General features: G+C 39.9%; 1 protein-coding gene across 1 annotated transcript in view; it reads left to right on the top strand.

The window, feature by feature from the left end:
• dok4 (docking protein 4) overlaps nucleotides 1–13,135 on the top strand; it is a 59,701-nt gene extending 46,566 nt beyond the window's left edge. The window contains exons 4-8 of the mRNA XM_046074016.1: nucleotides 1,275–1,392; nucleotides 2,673–2,862; nucleotides 5,905–6,043; nucleotides 6,784–6,907; nucleotides 7,468–13,135. Of these exons, the coding sequence (XP_045929972.1) occupies nucleotides 1,275–1,392; nucleotides 2,673–2,862; nucleotides 5,905–6,043; nucleotides 6,784–6,907; nucleotides 7,468–7,613 (717 nt within the window). The 3' untranslated portion in view covers nucleotides 7,614–13,135. The remainder of the gene's footprint in view (nucleotides 1–1,274; nucleotides 1,393–2,672; nucleotides 2,863–5,904; nucleotides 6,044–6,783; nucleotides 6,908–7,467) is intronic.
• The last annotated feature ends 1,330 nt before the right edge of the window (nucleotides 13,136–14,465 follow it).

The following is a 14,465-nucleotide window of genomic DNA, read 5'->3' as shown; positions in this document are numbered from 1 at the left end:
CCGAAAATCCACACACATTTTCGATATTGGCATCTTTTTGAGGACCTCTCTGAAACTTTGAGAGAAGCATGTAAACAGACTCTGGAGGCCATTACAGTGAAAATAAAGTGAGGACCGGCCTAAATGTCCTCACTTTGCAAAATGGTCCTCACTCCAAAGGTTAAAAACCCTTGCTTGTCCTCACAAAGATAGCTGTACAAACACAGACAGACAGACACACACACACACACACACACAGACACACACACACTGACACACACAGACACACAGACATACACACACACACACATACACATACACATACACACACAGACAGACAGACACACATACACATACACACACAGACACACACAGACACACACACATACACACACACACACATACACATACACATACACACACAGACAGACAGACACACACACACTGACACACACAGACACACAGACATCCTTACCCTCAACACTCCACTACACTGAAAACACATCCTACTTAGTGTTGTTTGATAATTGCTGTGAAATGACAGAGACAATTAACACAAGCGCCACCCAAGTTTGAACATGCATACTTACTGTTGATGCAGTCATGGGTTGTCGCTGTTTACACCAGACCCAGGAGTGCTATTTTAGTTCCACACACACTCAGTTCAGTAAAGGTTGGTTTACATCAGACAGTTGTTGAACAATGTAGGTAAAGTGATGGATTTATTTTCTGTATTTGTGCGCTTGATGAAAAGTTTAAGGAATAGTGCAACATTGTGGGAAATATGCTTATTTGTTTGAGAGTGAGATGAGAAGATTGAAATCTATCTCATGCCTGTTTTATAAATACAAAGCTGGAGTCAGGGCACATTTAGCATAGCTTAGCATAAGAAACTTTTATGCAGCATCTCTGGCTGTAGCGCTGTTAGCAGATTCAGTTTGTGAGCACAGGTATTAAGGTATGTGTAACGGCACTATGAAAACAAACCTGGCAACCCTTACTTTGATGACGAAACATCAGGAACCTCAGCACAGTCAGTCCACCCGGTAATACATACCATATTTATGAATATATACCATTTGTATTGATGTATGTATTCCTTTTAACCCCACCTGCACCACAGCTGAAGCCTCTGGCCATGAACTACACACACAGTGCTAACAATACAGTCGAGTGAAATCTAACTGTTTTCAGTCCTTAAATTTAGTCTCAAAACACCTGTCAGTAGAGAAGGATCAGGACTGTAGTATATGAGATCTCTCTCTCTCTTTGTCTCTCACTCTCTCACTCCAGAGCTGGAGGCAGAAGACTGGTTTAAGACACTGTCGATCGAGTGTCTGGGCACACGGCTGAATGACATCAGTATGGGAGAGCCTGACCTCCTGGCTGCTGGAGTGCAGTGTGAACACACCGGTAATTCACACAACACACAACACACAAAATTAAACTAGCAAATTTCCATTTCAGCAGGTTGTTTAAGCTTCTACTGCCGTCACCACAAATCTGTGGTTTAGTCTGGGGCCTCCAGCTCAGACTGGCACTCCATCAAACACAACTGTTGGTGTGTGGGAAGCCAGTGAGGGATCACATCCTTATTGTTGCTCCTGAAGCTCATTCCTGGAAAAATGAAACAAAGCACCATGCATAACAGAGGAGAGAGCTGTCTGTCGTTTTTGTGTTTTTACATATAGTTTTACACTGAACAAAATTATAAACGCAACCCTTTTGTTTTTGCCCCCATTCATCATGAGCTGAACTCAAAGATCTAAGACTTTCTCTATGTACACAATCCCCATGCTGTCTGATCAGCATCTTGATCCACACCTGTGAGGTGGATGGATTATCTCAACAAAGGAGAAGTGGTCACTAACACAGATTTTGACAGATTTGTGAACAATATTTGAGAGAAATAAGCCTTTTGTGCATATAGAGAAAGTCTCAGATCTTTGAGTTCAGCTCATGATGAATGGGGGCAAAAACAAATTATAAAAAACTTTTTATAATTCTGTTCTGTGCAAATACTCTGAATGTTATACCAGTTTTTGAAGAGATGAAACAATAATCCTGAAACAATGACAAATAAATAAGACAACTACAGGTTTCATTGCCCGTTCAACTTTGTTATCTCCTTTGAAAGGAATTGGTTATGTAAATAACACCATTGGCACAACAGAAAAAACACTGTGTCCAGTCATTTTAACAGTCAGCATTCTGAGACATGAAAGACCTGCAAATGATGTGCTTTGATTAGTGACGTGACTTGGACCTGCACCAAAAGACTATATTAATATCTAAGCAAACTTGAACTCTCAGTTCTTTTAAATCAGAACTTCTCCTTATTTTTATTTTCTATTATATTTTGCTCTTTTAAATTCGATTTATATTGCCTTTTTACATTGTCTTGTTTTTCTTTCTTAATAACGTTTCTATCTTAATAGAAAGCACTTTGAATTGCCTTGTTTTTGAAAGCTGCTATACAAATAAACTTTCCCTGCCTGGCCTGGTTCTGGTCTTAGATACCTATTTAACTTAGAAAACGGGTTTGTTTCCTTTAATAAGAAATTAAAATGAGCAAACAGCGCTAATTCACAACAGAGCTGACTTGTGTGGTGTAACTTATTTATACTTACTTGTTAACACTCGATTCTGGTGAAATTTCTGACATTGTTCTGGTCATTCCTTGGTCTCCTCAGAGCGTTTCAACGTGTTCCTCCTCCCCTGTCCCAACCTGGACATCTATGGGGAGTGCATGATGCAGATCACCCACGAGAACATTTACCTGTGGGACATTCACAACCCTCGCACCAAGCTGGTCACCTGGCCACTCTGCTCCCTGCGGCGCTACGGACGCGATGCCACCCGCTTCACCTTCGAAGCCGGACGGTGAGACCAGGAATGGGATGGCTGGGGGAGGGAGTGGGGGAGATGTTTGATCGCTGATGCTCTCCAGATAAATACAGGTTGCATACATCAGAGGTTGCCACACACATACAAAGTTATTGTCAAGACAACACATCCTTTGTTATAGCAGTGTGTATTTAAGATACCTTTATCGGAACAACCAAAGTGTCTGTGTGTGCCTGTACTTGTCACTCAGCTTACGGTCAGTCCAAGGATACCTCTCTCTCTCTCTCTCTCTCTCTCTCTCTCTCTCTCTCTCTCAAAAACACACACAGCTTGGTTGTGTTGGCTGAGCAGCATGAAGAGATTGATTGAATAGATTACACGATGAATCAATGCTGGCCCCGACCTCCTTATCTCTTCCTCTTTGATGAAACCTGACGACCTATGATTGGGTCAGCATGCAGATAATGGTGTGTGTGTGTGTGTGTGTCTGAGGTCTGAAATAAACCAAAATAGCAAGAGAGCCCTCTGTCTGTGGGTGTGTGGTGCCGCAGCACTCCCAAATACTGTGTCTTGTTGTAATGTATACATTGCCATTTTTTAACATGTATTACTATCCTAATATGGATGCAGGGATGTGCATTAACTAAAACTAATAGAAACAGACCATTGTAAATTAATGAGTTAGCTTACTATTAGTGGCTTGTGAAGTGATGATCAGAGAGCCTAAGTATTATACTTGAATGGAACATTCTGCACATGTTCAGTTTAGTCATTGCCCTTGACCTCAACCTTCGTTGGATAACTATGACCTGGATGACTGAGAACCTTCACAGACATCGTTCAGTTTAGTCCTTATTCCACATGGGGAAAGTAGCACCCTGTGGCAGGCACAGACAATTTTAGAAGGTAAAAAATATATTGTGAGGTAATAAAGTATAGCATTGTAGTTAAACTCATCAAACTTAAATGATGTTTATTGTGCGTCAATGTAAATATCTTTAACGCAAGTTGTTAGTGCTAATGTTTTAGCTGTAAGCTGTAAGGTAAGCTAGTTCATGGCTACAACAGTTTAGGTTAGATGTAACAACAATGAAAATGTTTAGTTGTATTAATATGTTTTCTTTGAATTTCAGGATGTGTCTGAAACACACACAGTAAAGTGTTATTGTTTTATTATTATGTTCAAATGCTAGTGTAAGACCAGTAGACTTCTTTGTGGGCCCATGAGGCCTGCACTCCAGGAGAGCCATATGTCTGTCACCACTGTGACTGTGCATGCCAAACAAGCACAAACACACAGGCTAATATTCAGTTGCACATTCTGTTAAAGGGTATTATGTTCACTACTATGACTGACAGTAAGATACTTGGATTACCCCTACATACACAAGCACACACACACACACGCACATACACACACACGTACACACACACGTACACACACACACACACACACACGCACACACACACACGCACACATACAGACACACACACACACACACACGCACACACACACACACAGACACACACACACACACACACACACGCACACATACAGACACACCAATTATGTAAAAAATAGTGTTGAAAAAGCTTTCTAAGACATCTTTTTCTCATATTCGTCATTAAATAATGTTACATTTAACCAGTGTATGTTCCAACTACCCCAGACTATGGGGTGAATTGGCACAGTGGATAAGGGTTCAAATCCACAGTGTGACACATTCACCATTGTGTCCCTGAGCAAGACACTTAACCCCTACTTGTTCCAGAGGCGTGCGACCTCTGACATGTATAGCAATTGTACGTCACTTTGAATAAAGTGTCAGCTAAATGAATAATTGTAAATGTAAATCTCAGTTGTCTTCGAAGAAGAACAATAGTATCTGAAAGCAAAGCAGACCAACCTCAGAATTCTGTGATAATTTTACATGAATTCAAAAGATAAACTATTATTAAATCCATCTGCTTATCATTTAGTGCCAAGAAAGTGATCTTCTAATTAATCTGTATAAAATATATATGATATAATATAATATTTAAATCTAATTATACAAGATAATTTGCACCGTGTTTGTGAGGATTTTTCCTAATGGATCAGAGAGTGAAAAGGAGTTCAAACAGAGCTATGTTGTGCATTTGACCTACTCCACGAATCTGGCACTTCCTCTTCAAAAAGGTAGCAACAACACAGTGATTATCTTCTACAAGATGCCTCTTTTCCCATTGTTTTCCTGAAATACGAGGCCCAGTTGCAAAAGTCTGCAACTGTGCAGTGAATGACTTACATGTCAGTCAACTTGTGACTGACTTTGTGTTTATCCACTTGGTTAGCTTATAATAAGCCAGTGTGAAAAAATGGATGTATAATAAAACCTGGATAGGGCGCTGCTGCTCAGCCTCACTACCAATGTTTCCCAGCAGCCACGCAGGGTATTGCAGCAAAACATTCCCCAGCGGCACAAAAGGTACGTTCCACATAGGCCACCATTATAAAAAAAAACAAAGTAAGACTTTTTACAGGACACCTCGAACTGCAAACAATGTCAATTATAACTCTTTCTATTATGATTTTTTAAGTCATTGGGTTTTATATTTGTAAAACCTTCCTCCTTTTCTTTGGTCTTTGCCGGATGAAATACAGTTAAGTGAATTTAGGCCATTTGCATTTTGGCAACACTTCTGTGTTTCCATTCAATTTGTGTTCTGCAGAATGTAACAGCATTCAGATCCAAGGATACTGAATCACTCGCTGATATCCCACATTGATTTAATTATATTAGGTGTAGTAGGAGCTCATTAAAGGTTTCAGACTTTAAAAACACTCCATGTCAGCCAGTGCTGTTTTGTACACTGGCTTCATGCTGAGTCATTTTAGCTGACTCTTTTATCCAAAGCCACTTACAATTGCTATATATCAGAGGTTGCACACCTCTGGAGCAACTAGGAGTTAAGTGTCTTGCTCAGGGACACATTATTGGATGTTTCGCAGTGGGTCTTCCACCCCAAAGGCATGTGTCTTATCCACTGCTCCATCGCCATCCCTGCTGCTTTATACTGAGTTGCTGTTGTGTCTAGGATGTGTGACAGCGGCGAAGGCCTCTACACCTTCCAGACCAGAGAGGGAGAGCAGATCTACCAGAGGGTCCACTCCTCTACGCTGGCCATAGCAGAGCAGCACAAAAAGGTCCTGCTGGAGATGGAGAAAACCAGCAGGGTGAGATAATAAACACACACGCCACACACACACACATATATGCCAATAAGCGTGTTTTCACCATACACTGAATAAAACATGGACATAGTGTCCGTGACGTCACCTGTAGGTTTCTGAAGGTCGTGAAGCCTGGTTACTGAATCACCTAACATAGTCAGAGAGAGCACCCACCTGTCACTCAAAGCAGCCACGCCTTAAATTATGCATAACTTTAAGCTTAATATAATTTAAATGGGTGAGTTATATAAACAATTAGTTGTCCTAAAGGGGGAAATCAGCTATAGAGTCCTAAACCTTTTTTGTAGCAGGCACATCTTAAATTCTGCTGTAAAGTTGGCCTTTTTAACGGGGAGGTCTGTGGGGATTGACTCGCTTTAGTTTATAGTGTGGTGTATATCTCTGACTAAAGTATAAGCCACACTCAAGTAAATAATTTTATATTAACAATGGTTAAATGTAATTTAGAAGGGGTCGAATTCGTGGGTCCAGTTCTGCCGTTTCCCTGAGACGTGTAGCTTTTCAGCATCTTTACTGAACTCACTGTTTTGCTTTTACAGCCTTCAACTTTACTGTTTTGGTTCGGTCTTGCCACACTCATCAACCTTGTTTGAAGCAGAATTATTGATTTGACATTCACAAAAATATTTGGAGACATTGTTGATTGTGGAACTTTCATGAAACTACTAATCTATAATTTGCTTTTTCATAAATCCGTGATGTTGTGCGTATGTGACTCCCAGTTGAGGGTTGAGGGTATGGGTTCAGAGCCTGGCTCCTACCCCTGCACCCCCACCGCCATCCTGCCCCGATCCGCTTACTGGCACCACATCACTGGAAACCAGACCGGCATGGATCCTGGCAGCGGTAGGCCACATACCAGCCTTTAGACATTATTTTGCATTATTTTGTAAACTATATGTGTACTGCAAATCTTTTATTGTGCCTGTAATGTAATTGCCTGGCTCCAAACAAACCTGCTTGCACCAACATGGGAGGAGTGGAGCTTAGACAATAAGTATATTTATATTTATAACCTGAAATACAACTTTTAATACAATTAATACACAGTCTGTAGATTAATGAGTGACTCTTACAATGATGTCATTCACAGCTTGTCATTTATGAATTCATTGTTTAAAAAAGATTAAAAATACCAAACTTTAGTATCTTATATTCAATGTTAATAGTTTACACTGATTGGCTTTCTTTCTGAGAATAAGCAATATCAATCTCACGTCCAGTCCAATCTCAAGTACAAAGCTGGAATCAGGATGTAGTTAGCCTAGCTTAGCATAAAGTCTGGAAACAGGGGCGAACAGGCGGCCTGGCTTTGTCCAAAGTGAAAAAACACACAAAGATCATTAATTATCGCGTTGTATCTGGTTTGTGCAACAATAACGACTGTGTTTCTGCTCTGTCTGTAGGTGATGCTGCAGAAGACGACCTGCTGTCCACTCGCCTGCCCGCCGACCGCCATGCCACGCTGCCCCTGGCAAACACACATGCACAGTCCCAGCCACACATACACTCATACTCCCCGACACACTACCCCACCTACCCTGGACAGTGACACACACACAGAGACGAATGCATGCAGCACACACAATTCACTGAAAGAAACACACACTCTTCCTTCTTATATTAGTTTTACAGCCCAACGATACACCTCACAGGAGATGTTGTAGGCGGGACTAACACTTGCCAAACGACCATCCTGAATGCAGAAAACAGAAAGTGAAAACTAAGTTCCACAAAAGACTGCAAGGAGAATGGGCTTCCTTACATGACAGCAGCTCCCACAATTCCACAGTAGGGGATATTTGACGTGTTTCCACACTCAGGCTGAGGACCTTGGAATATGTTGTGTACTGATTAAAGTAAGGACTAAAAGATCTTAGTATGCTTAAAACCACCTAGATTGTATTACATGTTGTCCAACAGGTCTAAAAGGAGAAGTGTCTCCAGCTGGGCCACTCTCGAAGGTGCAGCAAAAAGCCTTAAAGAGCAATTTATAGGGATTCTTTTTACTGAATTTACCACATCTTTTTATGGTTTAAATAGTAAATCTATGGCAGTACGAGATTTAGCTGATAGCACATGTTACAACATTATGAAATGAAACCACACATTATTGGCTTTTGTTAGCTAATGCTGGTCACTCACCGAGACACCATTTTCAACCTCATCAGTGTCAAAATTTGCACGGGGATCCATATTTATTATTGTTAAAATCGGCCTAGCTTGTACAATTTCTCTGTTTTGAGGAAGAAGTGAAAACTGATGTCGCTGAAGTGTACAGTAAACCAGTAACCCTTGACCTAATAATTTTACTAGGAAGTTTCATGGAGAGAACTGTGTAATTTGGTCCTACAAGAAAAAATCTCCATTTAAATCCAATTTAAAATTAATTTTCTTATTCATTCATTATTGGAAACTTTGCTTTCCATATATGTTGAATACTGTCCCAAACCATGTGTTGATATTGCATTTTGTGCAACTCACTGCGTCGAGACTTCAGAGCAGGCCTTCCACTCCACCTTCGAATGTGGCCATTTGGAACACTTGTGCGATGTGTTTGATGACATATCGTAGAACATAGTTAATTTGAGGCATAATAAACCCTTTACAAACAAACCTATCTTGTTACAAATCTAGATTTGGTAGTTTTTTAGTGAGGAATCTGTGAAATGCAAAATTTTGGTCACATTTCCAATATTTTTTATATGGCTATACAATGTTCAAGTTTTAGTTTCTTACCCCAAGACTGACACAAGTTCCAAATGGCTGCCATGGGATTAATGTCAATAAGGCCTAGTGTGTTAGATTGAATACTGCTTGGACTGGGACTGCATGGTGCCTTAAATAGCACCATATGGACTGTGCTATCATTGGAACGTTCCCAGTGTACCTGTACCAGCTGACACTCTTGTATGAAGAATACTTGATCATTTCACTGTATGTCCACATCTGGATCAATGCCTTTGATTTTGCTGATAACTGATGTGACTTTGCAGTTACTGGATCTGTTTGCTGTGCTGAGATTTTGAACCACTCCGAATTATGACTGTTCATTTTCATGGATTGGCTTCTGTACAAAACTGGATATTCACCCTTCAGACTTTCTCTGGGATGTATGCTATCTCACCTCCTGGTAGCCACATCCTTCTATTGAGCTGTATTTGCACGACCATCTTATTGTTTTAGATTATTCAAAGGTTAGAGGTGGAAGAGGGCTTAACATTTAGAGGTCAACATATACAGATATCTGAAAGCCCTAATGATACATGTGGATTGAACCTGCCAATAACTGATATTCAGTGTCTTTACATTTGACCCCTTGAATGCCAGATATTCATTTTCCGTCATTGTTTATTCCTGACTAGAATAACAAAACCCTAAATCTCCACTGAAACACCGGAGAAAATAGGAAAACATTGGTGTGCACGGGCTCTCTTAAGGGCTGAGATGGAAATGAAACAGGGGCATCTCTTCCTTAGGGTCAGGGTTCTGTCCTAATGTCCCACTAACTGAAGGGATGCAAGGGAACCTGGGCTGCCTACAGGGGCACTCAAGTGACTCAAATGCCCTATATGATATGCTACATCAAGTCCAAAAATGAAGAATGGAAATGATTTCAAACATGGTTAAAATTACCCCCCCCCCATCCCCCAAAGATCACACCAGGGCAGCACTTGAGCATATTTGGGTCAACCTGAATGGCACTTGGACTGACTAGAGGGGCACTTTGACCTCTCAAGTACCTTATTTTGTGAAAAAAGGGAAAAAAGAAAGGGGATAATTATTATTACTAATAATAGTAATAAAGCAACAATATTGCTCAAAAGAAGGCTGACAGGGCAAGAAGTCAGATGATCACACGGGGTTTAAACAGGCCCCAGGTTAACATATTTAGAAGAGGAAATGAAGATGCACAGTTAAATTATGACCTAAACTTTTCTACTTCAAGTTCTGGTACCTGACCTGAACATGTCTAGTCCTGACAGATTATCAAATTTTGGGTTGGGTTGGGGCTTGTGTCTTGTCATTTTCAAATGAAATGTATTTAAATATGGGGAACACATAAGAGACAGCCAATGTGTTGCATTAGAGTGGCGAACTCACAGTCAGCAATGGATGAAGTAAAGCAAAAAAATTAGTAGAGGTCTTGGGACGAGGTTTGGGTCTCAAATTTGATAGTACCAGTGGGGTTCAGGTCAGGTGTGAAAAATGCAGGGAAGGGCTGGGTTCTGTTCTCAAATTTAGGCCCAAGCAAAATTCAGCTATAGTTCTGATTCAGATTTCCTGTCGAATCAGGAATGTTTTTTGCATTCAGTTTTACCTCCAATGTGGTTTATATAATCTGGTTAGACTGTTGGTTTGTTAACAGCCTGTCTGATCATCTAAAAGTAGTTTTTGCTTCATTGTCACTTTTCAACATCTCATTAATGATTTAATTGAGTACAAGATTAAAATGATAAAATGCTAAACATTCTCAAAAGCAGAATTGCCCTTAAATAATGTCGTCATTCACAAGAGGGTGTAGCATTATTGGCATCGTTAAAAGGTCAAAGTCTTCCCATAAAGGCTGTCAAAGGAGAAAGACAGAAAAGAAGATGCTGTAGTCTTTCATCAGGACAGCTTGACTTTGCTGCAGACTGCCTTTGCCTTCTATTACACTTTGTTTGACAAAGAACTTTGGTATTCATTTTGTTGGGTGGGAGATGATAAGCATACCAGGAAGGACCGGCTGCCGTGACAATACAGGTTGGATCATGTTTTTCTGATCATGGGCTCATACGGGCGATCATCCTTTGAGTGCTGCTTTATGATTCTGTCATAAGGGTTTAAGACTGTTAATCCGACAGTGGAGAGTTTACCACAGAAATGTGACGTCCCGGAACACTGACCATCTGTACACCATTATAAAATGCCTCATATGTGGATTGTGTCTAGATCTGATTAAGCTTGATTAATCCTGGAATCCTTGTGCAATTTACATTTCATGGTTTGTGGTTTTTATGTAATTTTAACATGACAGGGCTAAGCATTTTGTTGGTTGTTTACATGATGTAAGTAGATATGTGTGTTGATGTGTTTTGTGTACTTTGTATAACTTGAGTTTTCTGCCCCCTTGAGAGAGTGTTGTACAGATTGCTATTTATTTCGTATGAAATGTGTGTGTGTGTGTGAGTGAGTGAGTGAGAGAGGGAGAGAGAGAGAGTTGACATGAGGGTTTATTGGAACATGTGTTCATTTAAAATACAGACGCCATATTTTTGTACCTTGTAATGTTGAACAGGAAGATGAACACACGAGTTGAGTTCCACATTTATGTGTGGCTCTTCACACATAAATCTGCACCTGAGTGAACAACAAGAACGCATTTACCATTCTGTCTTCAGCATCGTCCCCTCTCACAGAGATTAATCACAGTCACATCCTCTCTGTTCATGCCTGTGCCATGCTGCGGATTGTGTTTGTTTTGTAAGGAAACTGTAGCAGTAGGAATCCTACGGAGAGGTGTTTTATAAAGAACGATCGGAAAAGCAGGGCATATTATAAAAAAGCTGTCTTGAATCAGCTCAATAAACTGAATTAGGATTAAGCAGTTACATAAAGCCAAGTTAGAGCTAATGAGATCAGACCAAGTCAAGTCTGGTTTTAGAGCAGCTCGTTCAAGACTAAAACACAGACCTGAAACATCAATCACAGATCAGTAACAGTAAAGAAAACACATGTAAAGACAAAACTGTGATGTTCACAGCAACAGAGCAGCACTTTTTAAACAGATAATAGTATAAAATAAGAAAATAATAAAGCAAAAAACAAACAGAAAATTGACAGCCATAAACAACGTAGACTTTTGGCAGCATGTTCTGTACCAGTTAGAAAGTCCGACTCTATTTCAAGTAGAGATGAACTCAGAACCCATGAACTCTTCTGTTAGCTCAGTTTGTTAGAGCATTCTGCTTGTAATCATGCCATCTTTTTTCTCAGATCCTGTTTGAGACAATAACAATGACAATAATTAACTTTGATGCATCAAGTGGGGCCCAAAATAGGATGATTTACAGTTTAGTGGATGTATCATACTTGGTTTGTACAAGTGACATAATAGCCTTTGGATGATGAAAGTAATGTTTAAAGAACTTACGTCTGGTTGTCTTTGATTTAATTTGTACCATTTTATTTTAGCATGTTAGCATGCTTACATTTGCTGATAAGCTCTAAACACAAAGTACAGATGAGACTGATTGTTATGTCATTAATTTTAAAGTATTGGACAAATTTAAATTTTGACCAGATGATGGCGCTACATGAAAGGTCAGAGGATCACCAACATTAAAAAAAATAAGATTTTAAATGCCTCTACATGATTCCATTGCAATCCTTCCAATAGTCGTTTTCATTTCATTTCTACCTGCTGGTGGCACAAGAGAGGATCACCAACATTAGTACGATACATCGTCTGGAAACTGATGTGAATCTTGGTACCAAATTTTGTATTAATCCATCCTGTAGATTTTTAGCTATTTTACTAAATAATACCTGCTTGTGGCATGAGACGAAAAGTCAGAAGATTACCATTGTCATTAGGATTCATAATAAGTAGACCATGAATATCTGTAAAAAATGTCCAGCCCGTCCTCACCATAAAAATGGCTGTATAGGTCGACTGTGCAAGCAGCTTATTGTGGGCGTCACTGGCAATCAACTTATTCGGTTGTTTAAAAATGTCATAACAATCTATCCAATATTTGTTGAAAAAGACCTCTAAATAACCCTGATTTACTGGTAATATTGTTTTATAAAACACCCCTCTGAGTGTGCTAAAATGCTAAGTGGAAGAGATGATTGATGGAAATGTCTGGGATAAAGGATGGATATTTATACAACAACAGTTTTCCACCTGGTTTAAAACCACCAGGCAGTTATAGTGTATGTTTGTGATTGTTGTGTTATCACAATGACAGTGTCAGCTCAGCTAGGACCTCCTCTTAGCTTAGTAACCAATGACAAATGTTGTTTTCACCCATTGTCTACACCAATTGCATGTTTTGTAGAAAAATAAAGTCCATTACTTACTCAGCAGTTTAGCTATGTGATGTCAATCCTTTGAATGTCATGTTAGAGTTTTTCTCAGTCGCTTTGGTGCATTTCTCAAATCATCCTTAACATTTGCAAAACAGTACGTGCATTTCTCGAAACAGCACAACACAGTGGATTACCTGCAAAAGCCCTTAACTTGCTCAAAATCCTTAGTCTGTCTCTCAAAAGTAAATATTTAGGTCATTGAACATGTCAGTGCATCAGAATGTGTCATTGTTTACGAACAAGATAGTCAAAATCTTTAGCCATGTTGTCAATATAACAGTGTACTCTGTAAGTGTTTTCTGATGTACACTTTGGCTAAGGTTTTGATGACAATGATTTAAAATGCACAAGGCTGCACATTTTTTGTGTGGCATTGGCTATATCACGAAGAGACTAGAAAGGCACTAGACCATTTACCATCTATGACAATTCATTGGGAACTGGGAGCAAAACAGAAAATGTTCAGACTGCAGAAGAGGCTATCTCATAAAGTGACCTCACTTGAAGTGACCTACTTTACTGTACCAGGTGCTAAAACTGAGAATAATTAAGTATAACATGACACACAGATGCGGCATGGTGGTGTGGCGGTTAGCACTGTCGCCTCACAACAAGAAGGTCCAAGGGATCAAACTTTGGTCATCCCAGGCCAGTTTGCATGTTCTCCCCGTGTCTGTGGGGGTTTTCTTCATGTTCTCCTGCATCCTCCCATAGTCCAAAGACATGCATAGGTTAATTGATGACTCTTACAGTTCGGACAGAAACATTTTGTCTGCCAATTTACGGAACTAATGGGGAGGAAGTTTATCATGCAGCAGGACAATGAGCCAAAGCACACTGCCAACTAAACAAAGGACTTCATCAGGGGGAAAAGTGGAAGGTTTTAGACTGGCCAAGTCAGTCACCTGACCGTAACCCAATAGAGCTGCATTTCACCTCCTTAAGAGGAGACTGAAGGGAGAAACACCCCGAAACAAACAAGAACTGAAAGAAGCTGCGGTAAAAGCCTGGAATAGCATCACAAATGAAGAATGCAACAGTTTGGTGATGTCGATGGGTCGCAGGCTTGAGGCAGTTACTGCAAGCAAGGGTTAAGCCACCAAATATTAAATGTTATTTACTTTAAGATTATTTGTTCCATTACTTTTGCTCACCTAAGAATGCTGTAGTCTAATACAAACTGTGATATGTCCTGAGTTGTTCTATACCAGGAAATGGCAGCTGAAATTCTGAACTCTTGTCTCATCCTCATCTTTTGATCTTAAACCCAAATGTCTTCAGTGAACAACAAAAACAAAGAATTTGCCTTACTGTTCCAATACTTTTG

Source organism: Micropterus dolomieu, linkage group LG17 (genome assembly GCF_021292245.1).
Source record: "Micropterus dolomieu isolate WLL.071019.BEF.003 ecotype Adirondacks linkage group LG17, ASM2129224v1, whole genome shotgun sequence".
Taxonomy (NCBI): Eukaryota; Metazoa; Chordata; class Actinopteri; order Centrarchiformes; family Centrarchidae; genus Micropterus; species Micropterus dolomieu.
This window is presented reverse-complemented; position numbering and strand designations above follow the sequence as displayed.